General features: G+C 40.3%; 1 protein-coding gene across 10 annotated transcripts in view; it reads left to right on the top strand.

The window, feature by feature from the left end:
- atp11a (ATPase phospholipid transporting 11A) overlaps positions 1–10,575 on the top strand; it is a 73,306-nt gene extending 62,731 nt beyond the window's left edge. For 2 of the 10 annotated variants that reach the window (XM_077552064.1, XM_077552069.1), the window contains 7 exons: positions 62–189; positions 744–879; positions 1,371–1,394; positions 4,068–4,133; positions 4,205–4,308; positions 4,393–4,558; positions 6,450–8,873. In XM_077552064.1, the coding sequence (XP_077408190.1) occupies positions 62–189; positions 744–879; positions 1,371–1,394; positions 4,068–4,133; positions 4,205–4,308; positions 4,393–4,558; positions 6,450–6,731 (906 nt within the window). In that variant the 3' untranslated portion in view covers positions 6,732–8,873. Of the gene's footprint in view, positions 1–61; positions 190–743; positions 880–1,370; positions 1,395–4,067; positions 4,134–4,204; positions 4,309–4,392; positions 4,559–5,208; positions 5,299–5,449; positions 5,554–6,449; positions 8,874–9,957 lie in introns of those variants that run through there. The other 8 variants (XM_077552101.1, XM_077552084.1, XM_077552109.1 and 5 more) reach the window with 8 other exon arrangements.
- Positions 10,576–15,425: the final 4,850 nt, after the last annotated feature.

Below are 15,425 nucleotides of genomic sequence, written 5' to 3'. Positions count from 1 at the left end.
ACAAACACAGCAAATCACAAAAAGACATCAAACGTATCATTGTGTCTCTCCTCATCCTTAGCCACTGTATGATACAGCCTACTTGACTCTATACAACATCAGCTTCACTTCGCTGCCCATTCTGGTCTATAGTCTCATCGAGCAGCACATCAACATGGAAATCCTAAAGAAGGACCCATCTTTGTACAGGTTGACCATAGTTGACTCACTTCCTTCTCTATAGATTAGTCATAAGGACTGACTGAAGACTGGGGTCATCTGACATGGGCATTTTATGAGTGACTCCAACACACTGCTGAAGTTACACATCCAAAAACACTCAACCAGCAAAAGATAGTTGTCTGTCGTTCCGGAAGTAATTGGACGATGTAAAAGAGTTTTATATATGCCACCATAATGAATTAACAGAACTAAAATGTCACTTTTCGGCCACTGAATGTGAGCATTCTATGCATAAGTTGACGACTACCATATTTTTGTTGGACAGCTGAAAGTCTCCACTTCAATTTCACTTGTTTTATTTGAAATTCATTGTTTAAACATGGGGGGAAAGAAACATGTTCCAAAGTTGGACAGAACATTGGTAGGAAAACAAATCTCCAATGTCTTTACTAAATCAAAAGTAACTCCCTCAGATGATCTCATAACATCCTGATCTGTAGCTCCTTCAAAAAGAGACTAATGAAATATTGATTAGTGGGTGTGTTATTGCTCAACATCATGGTTTATCCTTACCTCCACAGAGACATTGCCAAGAACTCATTACTGCGGTGGCCCATCTTCATATACTGGACTGTCTTAGGTGCATATGACGCCATTGTGATGTTCTTTGGAGCTTACTTCCTGTTTGACAACACCACCTTTACCAGCAATGGACAGGTAGTGCCAATGTGTCCTCAACAACACTCTTGCTAAGTCAATTTTACAAGTCACTGTTGAGGTAACCATAACAATTAACCAAAAGAAACAAGCAGAACAAAAATAGGCTCAGGTGAGGAAATAATAGCAAGTAGTACGAAGTTATGCACAAACAATTTGAGTCAGTTGTCTAACTAGTTTAATTTTGCTTTCGTCGGGCGCAATGATCAGGTGCAGATCTATTGTCGTGCCAGATGGGTGTTAGATATCAGAGAACATTAAAACTGTCTGCTCAAATGTCACCACCATCAGTCTGCCGCCTTTCATTCTTGGCTGTTGTTACTGTCCTAAAACTTTGTCAGCTTCTGGATTATTTTTCTTTGCATCAGTTTCTTTTTTCTCCAGCTGCCAAACTTGTTCAGTTGTTATGATTTTCTTTTTCTGGCCTTCGTTTTTCTCTATTCTTACCTTTGTGTTGCCTTTTCTTTATGCTTCTCTTTTCCTCCTACCAGCTAATGACAACCAACACACAGATGGTAAGCCTGTCCACGTCTGACTGTCACCACTCCAGATCCCCAGTTTGACCCGTCACATTGCCTCACACAGAACAACTCACCTCTCATCTCATGTCCCTCTCTTGATGCTTGCTGTAGACACACCAGCTGTTGGCTAGTATTATATTTGCTCATGCCCATGTTTACTCCTATTCCAAACCTCTCTTGCCCAATGTGTGTGCACTCTCAGAAAAAAAGTAGTACTGTAATAGTACATTTTTGTTTTCCAAGTTACAATTTTTTGTGATGTAACCTGTAGGGTTCACAGTTGAACCCCTAAGGTACATACACTGTAGTACATTTTATAGTTAGAAAAGGAACACAAATGATCCAAACGGTTGTAAGGTTACAAACAAATACTAGGCCTATGAGAATGCCTTTCAAAAGAACCCAGTATTGTATGAAATGCAATTTAAAGAAATAAGAGTAGTAATCTAAATCATTGATGGGAAACATATTGCACTATTTTAATCAAATATCTTGTGGAAAAAAAGGTGTTTGTGGGTAGTTATTATAAATAACGGCCAGCAGGTGGCAGCATAGTATAAGAGCCAGGGCCATGTTGCAACAAGCTCTTTTTGACGAGTGTGTTCAACGGGATTAATAATGATGAAACTTAGCCATATTCTAATGCTAAATCTAATGCCAATTGCTGCAAAATGTAGACAGATACAAAAAAAAATTTACTGATAAAAGAAGAGACTCTAATCGTTCTTTAGGTAGATTCCATGTTTTTATAGCAATAGAACACAATATTCTGTGGACCTTGCAAAATCGGTCAAAATCCAGTAACAGTAACAGTTGGGAGCGAAGGAGGTTGCTTCAGTGAAAATGGCTAGGAATGAATGTGTTAAGTTTCACATTGTTAACATGAAACTGTGCGAGCAAAACATTTAAATGAGTTACAGTAATGCCAAGATAAAGTGCTCATGATCTAGTGCTACACCAAAACATGCGATTGCGAACTTCTTGGTAAATACATGATGGACCCTTCACCATCTTCTGTATGTTGGCAGGGTCGTCATTAGCTTGGTTTACTTTTCTAATGGAGATGAAGAGGTGAAAGTGCTACAAACTGGCACCCAAAATCTACGTTTGCTATTCGTATTCATGTTAATAAGCGAGTACCGAATTAACTCGAATCAGATACTTGTTATTTTCCCAAAGAATGCTTGATAGTCCAGCAAGTGAAAAATCCAATTTGATCAAACTGAATAGTGAACTTTAACTTAGCGCTTTATCTATACTATACGATGTCCAAAGTATAAACGACCTTCGTATGCTGCTGTGGCGAAGTAACAAAGACAAAGGTGTTAATTTTTAACCAGTTCGCATCTCACCGCCGATTTGTGCACAGTCCTAATTTATATGAATTATGTAATTACAGGTTAAAATTGATGAACTGATGAGGTGTGGAAGGGGGATCATTTTTATCATGTTGCCCATTCCTGGCCTAGACAGTAACCCTTTGCCTGCAAATGGTACAAATTGTAAATATCCTAATATGTACCCTGCTTAAAGGGTACAATAGATGTACCCTAGAGGTACAAAGGTGCAATATTTTTTTTTTCTGACAGTGTATGTGTGTGATAGAGGAACACAAAGCAATGTGATTAGGCATTTGGCTGTGTCAATGTGAAGATATTGTTTGTCTACGTCCATTTTTTAACAAAAGATGTGGAGAAGCTACTCTGTAAGTACTGTGTGAGGATTTGTTGTTGTTGTTGTTGATAATGTACAGGAAAGTGAAGTGTTTGAAAGGTTACTTGGCACTTTGGGAATTTGTTGTTTATGTTGTGTTCTATCCATTAAAGGCCATTAGCTATTATGACCTTGGTGGGAGAATTTAAATTTATTCACCTGGCAAAAAGTATGTTTTCTTACTTTGTGCAGAACCCAACAGTCATAAGCAAAAAAAGCAGAGTCCTACTCACTCAAGGGGTCCAGGGATAGATAATTTTCCGTTTGGAACCCAATACTGACATACTTGAATAACCTTAAAACCAATTTCCTACTTGATAAACATAGCAGCCAATTTTGTTGCGTCGTCTTTTATACTCTATGAGTTTGTACACATTAATATTAGGGTATTTCATATTTTTCTTACTTTCAAGTGCACATTAAAATAATTTTATTATGTTTTCAGTTTCAGTTTATTTCCAGTTTCTTTAGTTTATAACTGTGTGCCTCCTAAAGTTTTCAGGGTGGGGGTTTGGGGGGAAGAAGTTGTTACTGCAGAATTAGCTTTATAAAATAAAAGAAGGCATTATGTTAAATGTATTCCCGCATATTTGGGTATATGTGTAAAGAAAACATTGTAAATTTTCATGCTTGTGTGATGTAAATGCTCAATAAAAACGAATTATATAAACTAAAAAAGCAGAGTCCAGGCCATGGTTCTGTAGCTTATTTAATTACCCAAAACTGCATTAATGTGACAACTGCATACTTTATATAATTTTTACAACACCTGTTGTCCCTCCCTTTGCTTCATGTTGCTGTTCACCATCTGTTTGATTGATTGACTCGTCTTGATTTTGTGCACACATTTCTCACATATAGAATGTTTGTATGTTACTCTACAATGTTTGTTTTGTACAATTAAAATGATTTATGACTTGGAGAAACAAGAAAAACTGTTTTTTTTTCCTGCAGATGTTTGGAAACTGGACCTTTGGCACGCTGGTTTTTACGGTGCTGGTCTTCACAGTTACATTCAAGGTACACAAATGCACAAACGTGCACACACGCACGTTCACATACATTGAGATGACTGTTGTGTCTGCTTCCAGTTGGCCTTAGATACACATTACTGGACCTGGATCAACCACTTTGTCATATGGGGCTCGCTTATCTTCTTTGTGGTGTTCTCTCTGCTGTGGGGAGGAATCATCTGGTAAGCTTAGTTTGTACATCTGTAATGATGAGCTGTTTTCTCTGATAAACTCGCTGTCGCGACTTGTGTCGTCGTGTCCCGCAGGCCCTTCCTCAACTACCAAAGGATGTACTATGTATTCATGCAGATGTTGTCCAGTGGCCCTGCCTGGCTTAGCATAGTACTGCTGGTTACAGCCAGTCTTCTGCCAGATGTGCTTAAGAAGGTCATTTGGAGGACACTGTGGCCCACTACAACTGAACAAATACAGGTAAGCGCTTCACGTTCGCCCAAATTACCAGATTTGCGTCCAGCATTATTCGTGTCATTTAAAAGTTGGTAAGATTGTGACAGTGTGGTGTCTTAACTGGTGACTGTGGGTCAGCAGATGTACGCAGGACTCGGATATGTTTCTGCTCTTGTGAATGTAAGTCAGTGAGCCTCTCTGTGTGCGTTTACATACTTTTTTTTCTTCTTTTATTTTTTAACTTCATTTCAGACTAGTGTAATAGAAGTTGTGTTTGCACAGAGGCGTGATGGAGATCTGGATCTGAAAGTGTTGATTTTCAACTGTTTTCTGAATATTGTCTCAATCCTTTCAGCCTGAAGTGCATTCATCAGCCAGTTAGAAATGTTGTCTGACTGTGGCAGTGAGCTGCTTTATCCATATTATGATCTGTGATCTAAACTTTCTCATCTCCCTTTACTTGTAGACCTCTGATAATCAACATGATTGATCCTAAAATTTTTCTCTCACTCTTCCCTTCAGTTTTAATAACTATCACTTTCAATACTGTACATCTTTTTATAGCTCTGACTGATGTTGTGAGCTTTAACTTTCTGCCCTTCCCTTCTTTTCCTCACCATCCTCTGACTTCCTGGTTCCTCCGTCCCCCTCCTGCAATTCTGCTCCTCTGTCAGATGAAACGTCGGTGCCTTGCCTCTCAGCCTTCCACCATCTTTATGCTGTCTCAGACCTCCAGCAGAATCAGTTTTTAACCCTACCCTGAGGTGACCCGTCCGCTGCCTTTCATTTCAGCCCCGCCTACACTTCCTCTTTCCGGCTGCATTCCTTTTAATGTGTTCATTTGCATGAAACTCAAGTCATGTCTGGATTCACCTACGAAGAGAAAAAAATGTTTGTGTGTGTCCGTGTATGCAGCATGTGACAGATAATAGAGCTTATGACGAGGCCGAAGCCTGCCTGAGTTCTGACTCCTTGCTAGGTGGGCTAGCTGTCACACAAGCCTAGAGGGCTTCAGCATGGTAAAGCTTACCTATGCGCGCGTGCGTGCGTGTGAGTGTGTTGTTCTAATAAAAGGGGGCATTCGACAACAATGAAGTTTGAACTTGCCTCAGGTGGTTGTGCATGTGTGTGGGCTGCTTGGGTGGTTTAATGTGTGGATCTCTGGGGCCCTCTGGTGACTGAGTGCATTCTTTCTACCAAACAAATCCATGGCGCTGAACATTCATATTTCTAATTGCATGGTTTGGTTGTTCATAAAGAACCTATAAAAGTAGGGATGTAACGGTATCCAAACGTCACAAGAAGACATTATCACGATGCATGTAAATGTATCATCGATACCATGCTAATTAGCTGAGGTCAAAATAGTTCAAATAGTACAGGTAACATTAACTTCAATATACAATGACTAACAACACTTAATATGGAGGCATGTCCTTGCCAGTACATGCACACATTGTGAATCAAGTCAATTTGTGGAGTAAATCAAACATGTTATGTGCCCCCCCCTCATCTGGTGATTAGAGTGAATCTTAAACTGTAAGTGACCAAAACATGCCTAATTAAAATTAAACTGCACTAATAAACTTACCATAAGAGAGTGCTGGAACTGCACAAATGGAAAACAACCTGTCCGCTTTTCAAATCGAAACATGACAACGACAATATCGTGGCAATTTTATATCGCGATATTGCCATTATCGTTACATCCCTATATAAAAGTAAACACAACATCCCCATTGAACAATCAGAGAAAAACATCAAGTGCTGCTCATTCAGGCATTTAACTGTAAGCATGTTTCAAAAGATAAAGGAATCTCTTCTGAAAATCAGAATTCAACTGGGATGTTAGTGTAACTCCTACACAGCCTTCCATAATTTTATGCCCCCCTCTCTCTTTTTGATACTCACACAGGATGCTGATAAACTATACAAGGGTCAGCTTTCGGAGTTCACCCCCCTGTCATCTATCCATGCTACTCCCAAGGCCGGCAGCCACCGTCGAGGTTCCAGCAACCACAGGAACACACCTAAACCTACAAGGTCTGAACCTTTTACCAAAAAAGCCATGTTGACGCGCTGGCAAAGGCCACCAGACTATTGCACCTTCGCGCCCCTGCTGAGATTCACTGATGTCAACCGTACCTCAAAGCAGGGCCACGCCTTCAGTGGGGCAGGGCCGGAGACCTTGGTCTAATTTTATAATTGCCATAAAACAACAGTTTTGCGAGCAGAACAAATTGAATTATCTACAGATGGACCAGAATCTCCTAAATTGAACTATGATAATTTAATGATGTCACTACACTGGGATGCCAGAACATGTTGCAAATAGCAGGTATGTGTTGAAAGTGACCTTCATGACTGTTCCCAAGCACGACACAAAGTATTGTGGGATGACTACGAAGAGGACTACATTCCGATAAGGGCTCAGTGTCACAACTTCGCAGCTCGACGTTATCGCTGGGATCATGGCCCTTTAGTTCTGAAGTGCAATTGGATTGTTGGGATGTATTTTGTATTATAATAGGTTAATCAACCACTGTCATCTATGCAGACCGAAATTGTGATGATGATGACCACGAGATCTCCTCTAGCCCCTATGAACTGAGCAAGCATCTCCTACTTCCTTCTTTCTCACTGTCCGTGTGCTCTGTGTCTTTATAGGACTAACTGGTCCTGCCTGCGTGCAAACACATTGTCCCGAAACACTTCATAGGATACACTGCAACAGTGTAAGAAGAGTGTCTCAAGAGGGCTGAGGGACCAGAGGTGGCAAATCCAGGTCCAGAAAGTAAAAACCCTGCCACAGCTTTAGCCATTGATACTAGCTAGCTAGCTTCCTAGCAGAAAATCGATCACCATGGGAGCTAGTTAGCTAGCACCTGGGGCTAAAGCCAAATGGATTTGATTTGCCATCTCTGAAGGTGGCAAGTCCAGGTCCAGAAAGTAAAAACCCTTCCACAGTTTGGCTTCAGTCATTCATGCTAGCTAGCTACCTAGCTCCCTAGCAGGTAAATGAGCACCATGGGTGCTAAAGCTTTAGCTGGGGCTAAAGCCAAATGGTGACAGGGTTTTTACTTTCTGAATCTGGATTTGCCACCTCTGGAGCCTGAGGCCTGCGTGTTTACACTTGTAGTTTTATCTCATCTAGCTAGCGCCTAGCATTATAGACATTACAGTATGTTTGTGTTTTGCTTGTGTACACTAGACATTAGAAAAGCATGTATGCTGCCAGCACTTTACCCATCACCCTTTAGTTGTGGCCCTTTTTCTAAGGAATCTTCTGCTAGCAGTGGTAGTTGAGCGACTCTTTGCTAGCTGTCTCGTTGCCTTCGATATTATAAATGTGTATCAAATATCCGTATGTGTATCAAATATCCAATTGCCACATGTCCATTTCAACTGCCTCCTCTCCTGTCTTCTTTCTTTCCCTTTCACCTTCGCACTATCCTCCAGTCGTTGTCTGTGTGGCAATGATGATGCCGATGTGGTCCAGCCCACATGACCACCAGCTTCACTTTGTCCGATCCTCATCTTCACGTGTCGCTGCCGCTCCAGTACGTGAATAGAAGAAGTAGAAGAGATGTTACTCTCTACTTGTTGTCTCAGAACCAAAGCCTTGTCGCTGCTTGGGATCTTTGTAGCTGCTTCCTCTTAGGTGCCTTGTGTAGCTGACATCTCTGCGACGCAGAGTGCATGTAGGTGCATCACCGAGCAGGTGAATGTAACTATAAGCATCTCACTCCCAACAGCACTGGAAACCAATCAAAGAACAAACTGCACAACATGTTTGACCACTTGCATATAAGTTCATTCTTTGTATGTATGTTTTTTATGTTTTATATGCTGCACATGGAGGAAGACTTATTTAAATGCTGTCAACCAATGTTACAAACTGTGACTTTATTTTTAACTGATGTATTTGTTACATGAGCATCTCTATTTGGACTTGTGTTGCTGTTTGCTTATGACAGAAGCAGTTCATGTACTTTTATATCTAATTTTGTCATGTACCTCTAGTTCGGCTATGGTACTTCAACTATTTTACTATCTGGCGACAGTATTGATTTGACACTAATAAAGTGGTTTGGGATGGACGAAACACTTGCCCTTGGGATACCTGACACTGCAGAAAATGCTATTAAAGCCTCCAAAGCCATTTATGTGAATTTGGGGGTCAAACTGCACTAATTGAGCTTGGCCTAACTCTCTTGACCTGCCCAAGCCATCCAAACTGACAGCTTTCAACTTGACCGTTCAATTTTACACGTTAAATAGTGTCCTGTGTTTCTCATTGCATACGGTATATATATAAATAAACGTTGATTCAAACACAGACTTAGGTTAATAAATGTTCTGGTATTTTGTGTACAATTTTGGGGTCTTTTTTTTAAGCCTGTTTTTAATGGTTGTATGTATGCCAACAATGTACGTAGCTATGGGAAACAGTACATTTGCTTTAAAAAACTAAAATCCACAATGGGGCTAAAGTCAGATATGTTATTTTTTCTTTCAGAGCAATACCGTCATTTGTCACACAAAATAAACAACTTAATTTATCTTCTTTTCATTCCCTTGTAGATGTTGCGCTTTTCTGCTGCAATTCTCCCGTTCTCCACTGAGGGGCAGCACAGTAGTGCTGTAAGCCAAAGGGTTTTACCCAGTGTTTCTCTTCTATAGATAACCGATTTCAAGCAACGTACAACATCATGCACTATTCTTATGTACTATACTCTTATGTACTAAAGTGTAAAAAGAGATTTTACCGTACATCCTCTCTTTCTTGCTGGGAGCCGTGAAGAAGGTCACTGTTGAGAGGTGGACAGTGGGCCTTAAATCCTACAGAAGTGAATTGGTGATGACTGGGGAAAAACCCAGCAAATCTGTCATGGCATTGTCAACAACCAACCAATTAATACTGAACTGTTTTATTCAATTGGCTGCAAACTGCAGAAAAAGTGTGAAATTCCTCCTGAAGAGAAATGCTGAACACACGTTTATTATTACGCTGCGTGGATGCGTTTTCACCTGAATACTAGCAGTGGAGGTGGGTTGGGGTATCTCTATCCACATATTTATCTGGATCTGCACCAAAATGTGCCATGTCCTCTATCTGAAAAGTTGGTGGTATTTATGTCTTTTTGTTGTGTTTTAAACCTACTAATAATGTGATATAGGTAAAGAATACATCATATTAATTGGCAGTGCCAATGGTGTTTAAAATCTATGAATTAGCTGTACAATTATGCTAGTTTTCCATGAGTTTGTTTTCTTTCAGATCCCTCATCGTGACCTTGCTTGGAAGAAGAAAAAACTAGTTGTAGCCGCAGGGAAAAACTCAAGTCTGATGATTCTTTTGAATGTTTGTCTTTTAAGTTTAAATTCAACAAGGTTAAAATGTCTCCTTTATTGTTTGGCAGGATCCTCAGCCTTGCTAACTCCTCTCAAGGGAAATTGTGCAGAAACGCGCACCCCCCACCCCTTCTCTTCAAGATTGTCTTGTCTTCAGCATTCATCACTCTCTTGACACACAATGGACTCAGATAGCATACCAGACAATCTGAGTCTGAAGGATGTCTATTAGGCAAAGAGCTGAGGGTGCTGTCCAGTGTGAACAATATACAGTGTCAGTACATGTCTTCACACAACGATGCCGCCACTGAATTCTCACATGCAAGCTGCAAAGGGTTTGATAGGATATGTCTTGTGGGGGCTTTCTTTCCATTTTCAAAATATGCAGTTTTACTATTTCTCAATACCGATAAAATCAATATTTTTGGCTGTTAAAATCCTAACGTTTTTGTGTGTTTTTTTTTTTAACAAAATAGACTAGAGCCCCCTTTTGTTCAGTGTGTCAAACTCCATCCTGGCAGTGCATGATGTTATGGGGAAAACTGTCTAAAAACAAAATATGTATGTAATACCTGGTGTGTTTTCCTAATGTGTCAAAATGAGAAAAACTATTCAAAGTATCATATTACAACAAGCACCACCCCCCGGCATTGCACCGCGCCCCCCTATTTTGAGAAGAAAGTGGTAAGCACCCATTTGAATGACATTCTTAATGTGTGGAATAAAGGTCATTTTAGAGTCTAAAATCATGTCCAGGTTGTGCACATCCAAGGCTTTGATAAATCAACATACCAAAAACTATAAAAATAAATAAATAAATAGCCATTCAAAATATTTGCCGTTGCATGGAGTTGATGTGAGCATAAAATTTCTGTTTAAAAAAAGACCTAGCCAAACAGACATTATAATGAGTATCATGCCTACCAAAACTCCACTAACGCAGTATTCATCAGGATGCCGTATTTAGACTAGTGGGGGCACATAAAACATTTTGGGTTGGCTTCCCTTTTAAGTTTTGTTGTTACAATTTTGGGTTGATGCAATTTTTTTCCTTTGTAATTTTGATTAATTTTTTTTCACACTCTAATCCTACTCTGAGGTGGGATTAATTTAATGCTGATTTTCGGGATCAAACTAATCCAGATTTGGGACCAAAGTTTTGAAATGCCTAACACGGGCTCAAATCTGGATTAAAAAAAGAATAGGGATTTCAAACTCTGGATTTGAAGTTTCAAGATTAAATGTGGTTTGAAATTCCCAATTTTGGATCAAACCTGGGTTTAATCCAATCCACCAGGATTAATCTAGGTGGATTATGTTTGAAATACTGGGCCCAGATGTTCACCTGCAAGATTTTCTGGTAGGCAGCAGCAGTCATTATAATACTCGCAGCAAGTTGTCGAGATCCTGAATTAGCGAAGCAGCCCCCGACCATCACACTGCAACTGCCATCTCTACTGGTGGCATGTTGTTCTTTAGTGCAAATGTTATATTTATGCAAGATGAAATGGGCCCGCACCTTCCCAAAAACTTTGGTCTCTTGTCAGTGTACAGAGTTTTTCTCCAAATATTCAAGAAAATAAGAAATCTACTTTTTCACGGCTCTGTACATAGGATTTTATTCCCCTTAGTTTTGGAGTTTGACACAATTGCTGAAGAGGGACATATTACATTGGGCTCTGAAACTAAAGAGCCATTTGAGCCGGTTTCAAAAAAGAAACCACGGGAGCCACAAACCCTTTGGATATCAACAATAAAGATTGTCTTTCTTTTTCCTTTTTGTTTCTGCTGCAGACAGTTCAAAGTGATATGTCGGCACATCCACCATATTAGATGTGGCCATAAAACCTGTGAATAATAAAATCGAGTTAGTAGACATAATACAATCAAAAGCAATGGTTCACTATGAACCCAATGTGTTCCGGCTTGATGATGCATCTCCAAAGAGCAAGTGAACGAGGCATCTTCATTAATGGCCTCACTTTATCTATCTAATACCGTTGCGGCATTGACGTACTCAAGATGGTGTCTTTGTAAATGTACTGTAAATGTTGTCTATGGTAATACATGCCAGCGGTTTTCACAAAGACTCCATTTACGTCAACTTTCACAGTTACGCTGACGATATACAGCTGTACATTGCCATGTCTCATCCTGACTTGGGGCCTATTGATACCCTTTTAAATTGTATTTTAGATATTAAGTAATGGATGGCAGAACATTTCCTGCAGCTCAACCAGGACAAAACAAAGGTTTTAGTCATCTGTCCTGAAGATCAGAGAGAGAAACTTTTATCAAAACTACAAGATTTTAAACCCTCAAAATGTGTGAAAAACTTAGGTGTCTTTTTTTTTTTTTTTACACTGAGCTTAGCTTTATTCCTCATATTAAAAATGTAGCCAAGATCGTTTTTTACCATCTTAAGAAAATTGCCAGAGTCCGCCCGTTTCTCTCGCAGGCCAAGAGGTGCTGATACATGCTTTTATTTCGTGTCGCTTAGATTACTGTAATGCCCTGCTCTATGGTCTTCCCAAAAAGAATATTTCAAACCTACAGCTACTTCAGAATTCAGCTGCACGTGTGCTGACGGGGACCCGAGGGCACCAGTTTTAAAATCGCTGCATTGGCTCCCTGTGTGCTTCAGGATTGATTTTAAGGGGCTTTTATTAGTTTTTAACAGTCTTGGGCCATCTTGCCGGAGGGCATCAGGTCCGCAGAGTTGTTTTTAAGAGGAGGCTCAAGACCTTTTTAGTTTGGCATTTAAATGATTTATTTTCTTTTTTCTTTATTTATTTTTAATTATATTGACTTTTAGCTTTGTTTTTGCCTTTTATTCTGTTTTCTACTAGTGTTTAACTGTTTCCTTTTAGCGTTTAACTGTTTTAATTTAGTTGTTACTAAGTTTTTAGCTCCAGTGTTTCCTCATGGGGGAGCCTCTGCACTGGGAGGGATGGCTGGTCTTCTCCTACGGTTGCGGTCGTCCCGGAGGCCCCTTGGTCGTGGGGGACTGTGGCGTGCTTCACTTTGTGTGGGGTGGGCCGCGGTCAATCTGGGCCGGATGGCATTGCGCCCTGTGGTGGTTGGCCATCATCCCTCTCAGTGTGGATGAGCACCTCCTGGGTGCCTTTCCTCACAGGGTTTTTCTGTGCCCCGCCATTTTTGTGGTGTGTGTGTGTGTGTGTGTGTGTGTGTGTGTGTGTGTGTGTGTGTGTGTGCGTGCGTGCGTGCGTGCGTGCGTGCGTGCGTGCGTGCGTGCGTGTTTGTGGGTATGATCATGGGGATGTTTGGGGGAGGGATGGGATATCTTTTTATTGTACTATGGATGTTTTAATTGTTCAGCACCTTGAGTTGCATTTTAATGTATGAAAGGTGCTTTATAGATAAAGTTTAATTTGATTTGATTTGACTATTAGCCGTGTCCAAAATCGTAGGCTCCATTCTCCAAAAGCCAAATTCAAAGGCCACGACGTAACTTCCAGTGCGCCTCGACTGCACTCCAGTGTCTAAATTCATGTGGCCTTCCAATCCAGCCTTTAAATCTGGCCTTCAATTCCATGGCAACGGGTCCTAACGGAGGCTGCTTCGGAGCACACTTTCATAACCTACATTGCTCCACTTTTCTTCCATGCATGTGTTCCATATTTCCAATAGATCTTTCTGCTTCGAAGCTTCATGCAGAAGAGGCGAGTCATTGCTGGACAATTATTTGTCTTTATCGAGGCTCAAAAGACTTGATGTAATTATCATTTCAAAGAATGTAGTGTTTAATAATTATTTCATCATTTATGAACAGGGGGAGACTGACAGAACTTTTACCAGGCACAAGCGACCTCTCATTGCTGGACAATTACTTTGTGCCTGTCCAAATTGGGCACGGATTTATGCAGTCCATGGAGTATACATGTTACAGGTTATTTAAGTTCAACACATGAAAACACCTTTAAAAATGCTTTTACTACTTTGTGATGCATCTAATCTAACCTTAGAAGCAATACTGTGTACGACATTTATTGCACTTCAAAGTTTAACAAAACTAACAAAAGAAAACAAAAGTCCAGAATCAAAGAAACAAACCCTACACTTACGTTTTAGATATAGGCTGCGTTCAGACTGCATGGATGTCCGGTTCCAATCTCAATCCTCCTCAAATCAGATTCACGCTGTTTTTACCATTAAGTGTCCAAATACGATCTAACCCGGTTGGGACTGGGCCAAATTATTGACCCATCTGATAGGTTGCTGGAGCAACAACATCAAACGGAGGCATCACCCAGCACGTGTAGTTTGACGTCACATTATGGAGGCATTTTATACTGCGTCACGCTCTCCGAGGGTTAATGCGTTGAGTTTTTTCTTTTTTTTCTTCTTTTTTTCTCTTCTTTTTTCTTTTTTTATGACCATATGGCTATCACTACAACTGGACAATAATTAGCTGTTTCCAGTTGTGCATGCGCAGAACTGATGGGGTAGCAGAAGAGAGGCTTAAAGGTGCATTGTGAAGTTAAAGCTTGCCCTGATGAGTAAAAAGAGCCCTGACTTTTTGACTGTGACTGCGCCGATCAGCTTGTATCTTCCCTTTCTTGAGGGTGGGGAGGGAGGGGTGTAGTGGTGGACGGTGAAGTCATGCTCGTCCCTGTGTACATTTAGTGTTGTGTTAGCTAGCATACGAGGGATTGGGCTGGAAACTGAAAAAAATAAAAATAATTAATTACCAGTTGTCCAGCTCAGACTCCAAGAAAACTGAAAAAATGTAAGAGTTTATTCAAGCACACGTAGTCGCACGCGCACCATGCACGAGCTTGACACAGCAGTTACGCTTTAGGCCAGAGGTGGCAGTCGTGAGTAAAAAAATGACAAACTCCACAATGCATCTTTAAGCGTTTGAGTAAGTCACGTAAACTGTCATTGTATTTCCGGTTGCGCATGCGAGGAACCGACGGGATAGCAGCGTTGTCTAGGCGTTTGATTGCCGTAGCATGCGAAGAATTAGTTGGCCAGGTGGAACTGTGATCTGGTGCATTAAGTTTAATGTCATGTAGAGTGACGTCACGGACAGTCAAATCCGATCTGTTGGCTGGAACTAGAACAGAAGGATTGCAACAATCTCAGACTTTCAGATTTACTCTTTATTACAACATTGATTAAGTGACACAATTGTTTTAAAAAAAACAATGATTTCCTCCACCCTGACCGCCTGGTGGAAGGCACTCGGAATCACAAAATCACAATTGGAGTTCTGCATGATCCCGATTTTCAACTTAACAATCAATCGTTTTATTTAGGTGTGTGGGAGCAGAAAGGAATTACACATCTCCACCATCTTTTCTCAGATATGTTTATATCATATACATCCTTGCATTATAAAAAAAAATAAAAAACAGATTTTTTTTTTTTTACATTATCTGCAAATTAAAAATATGATAAAGAAACAAATTCCGTACGCTCCAACCTCCTGTTTTAGCTAAAGATATTACAAAGCTTTCTCCGACAACAACAAAAAATCTCTCAAAAATATATAAGTTACTTTCATATACTG

This window comes from Vanacampus margaritifer, chromosome 1 (genome assembly GCF_051991255.1).
Source record: "Vanacampus margaritifer isolate UIUO_Vmar chromosome 1, RoL_Vmar_1.0, whole genome shotgun sequence".
In the NCBI taxonomy this organism is placed as follows: Eukaryota; Metazoa; Chordata; class Actinopteri; order Syngnathiformes; family Syngnathidae; genus Vanacampus; species Vanacampus margaritifer.
This window is presented reverse-complemented; position numbering and strand designations above follow the sequence as displayed.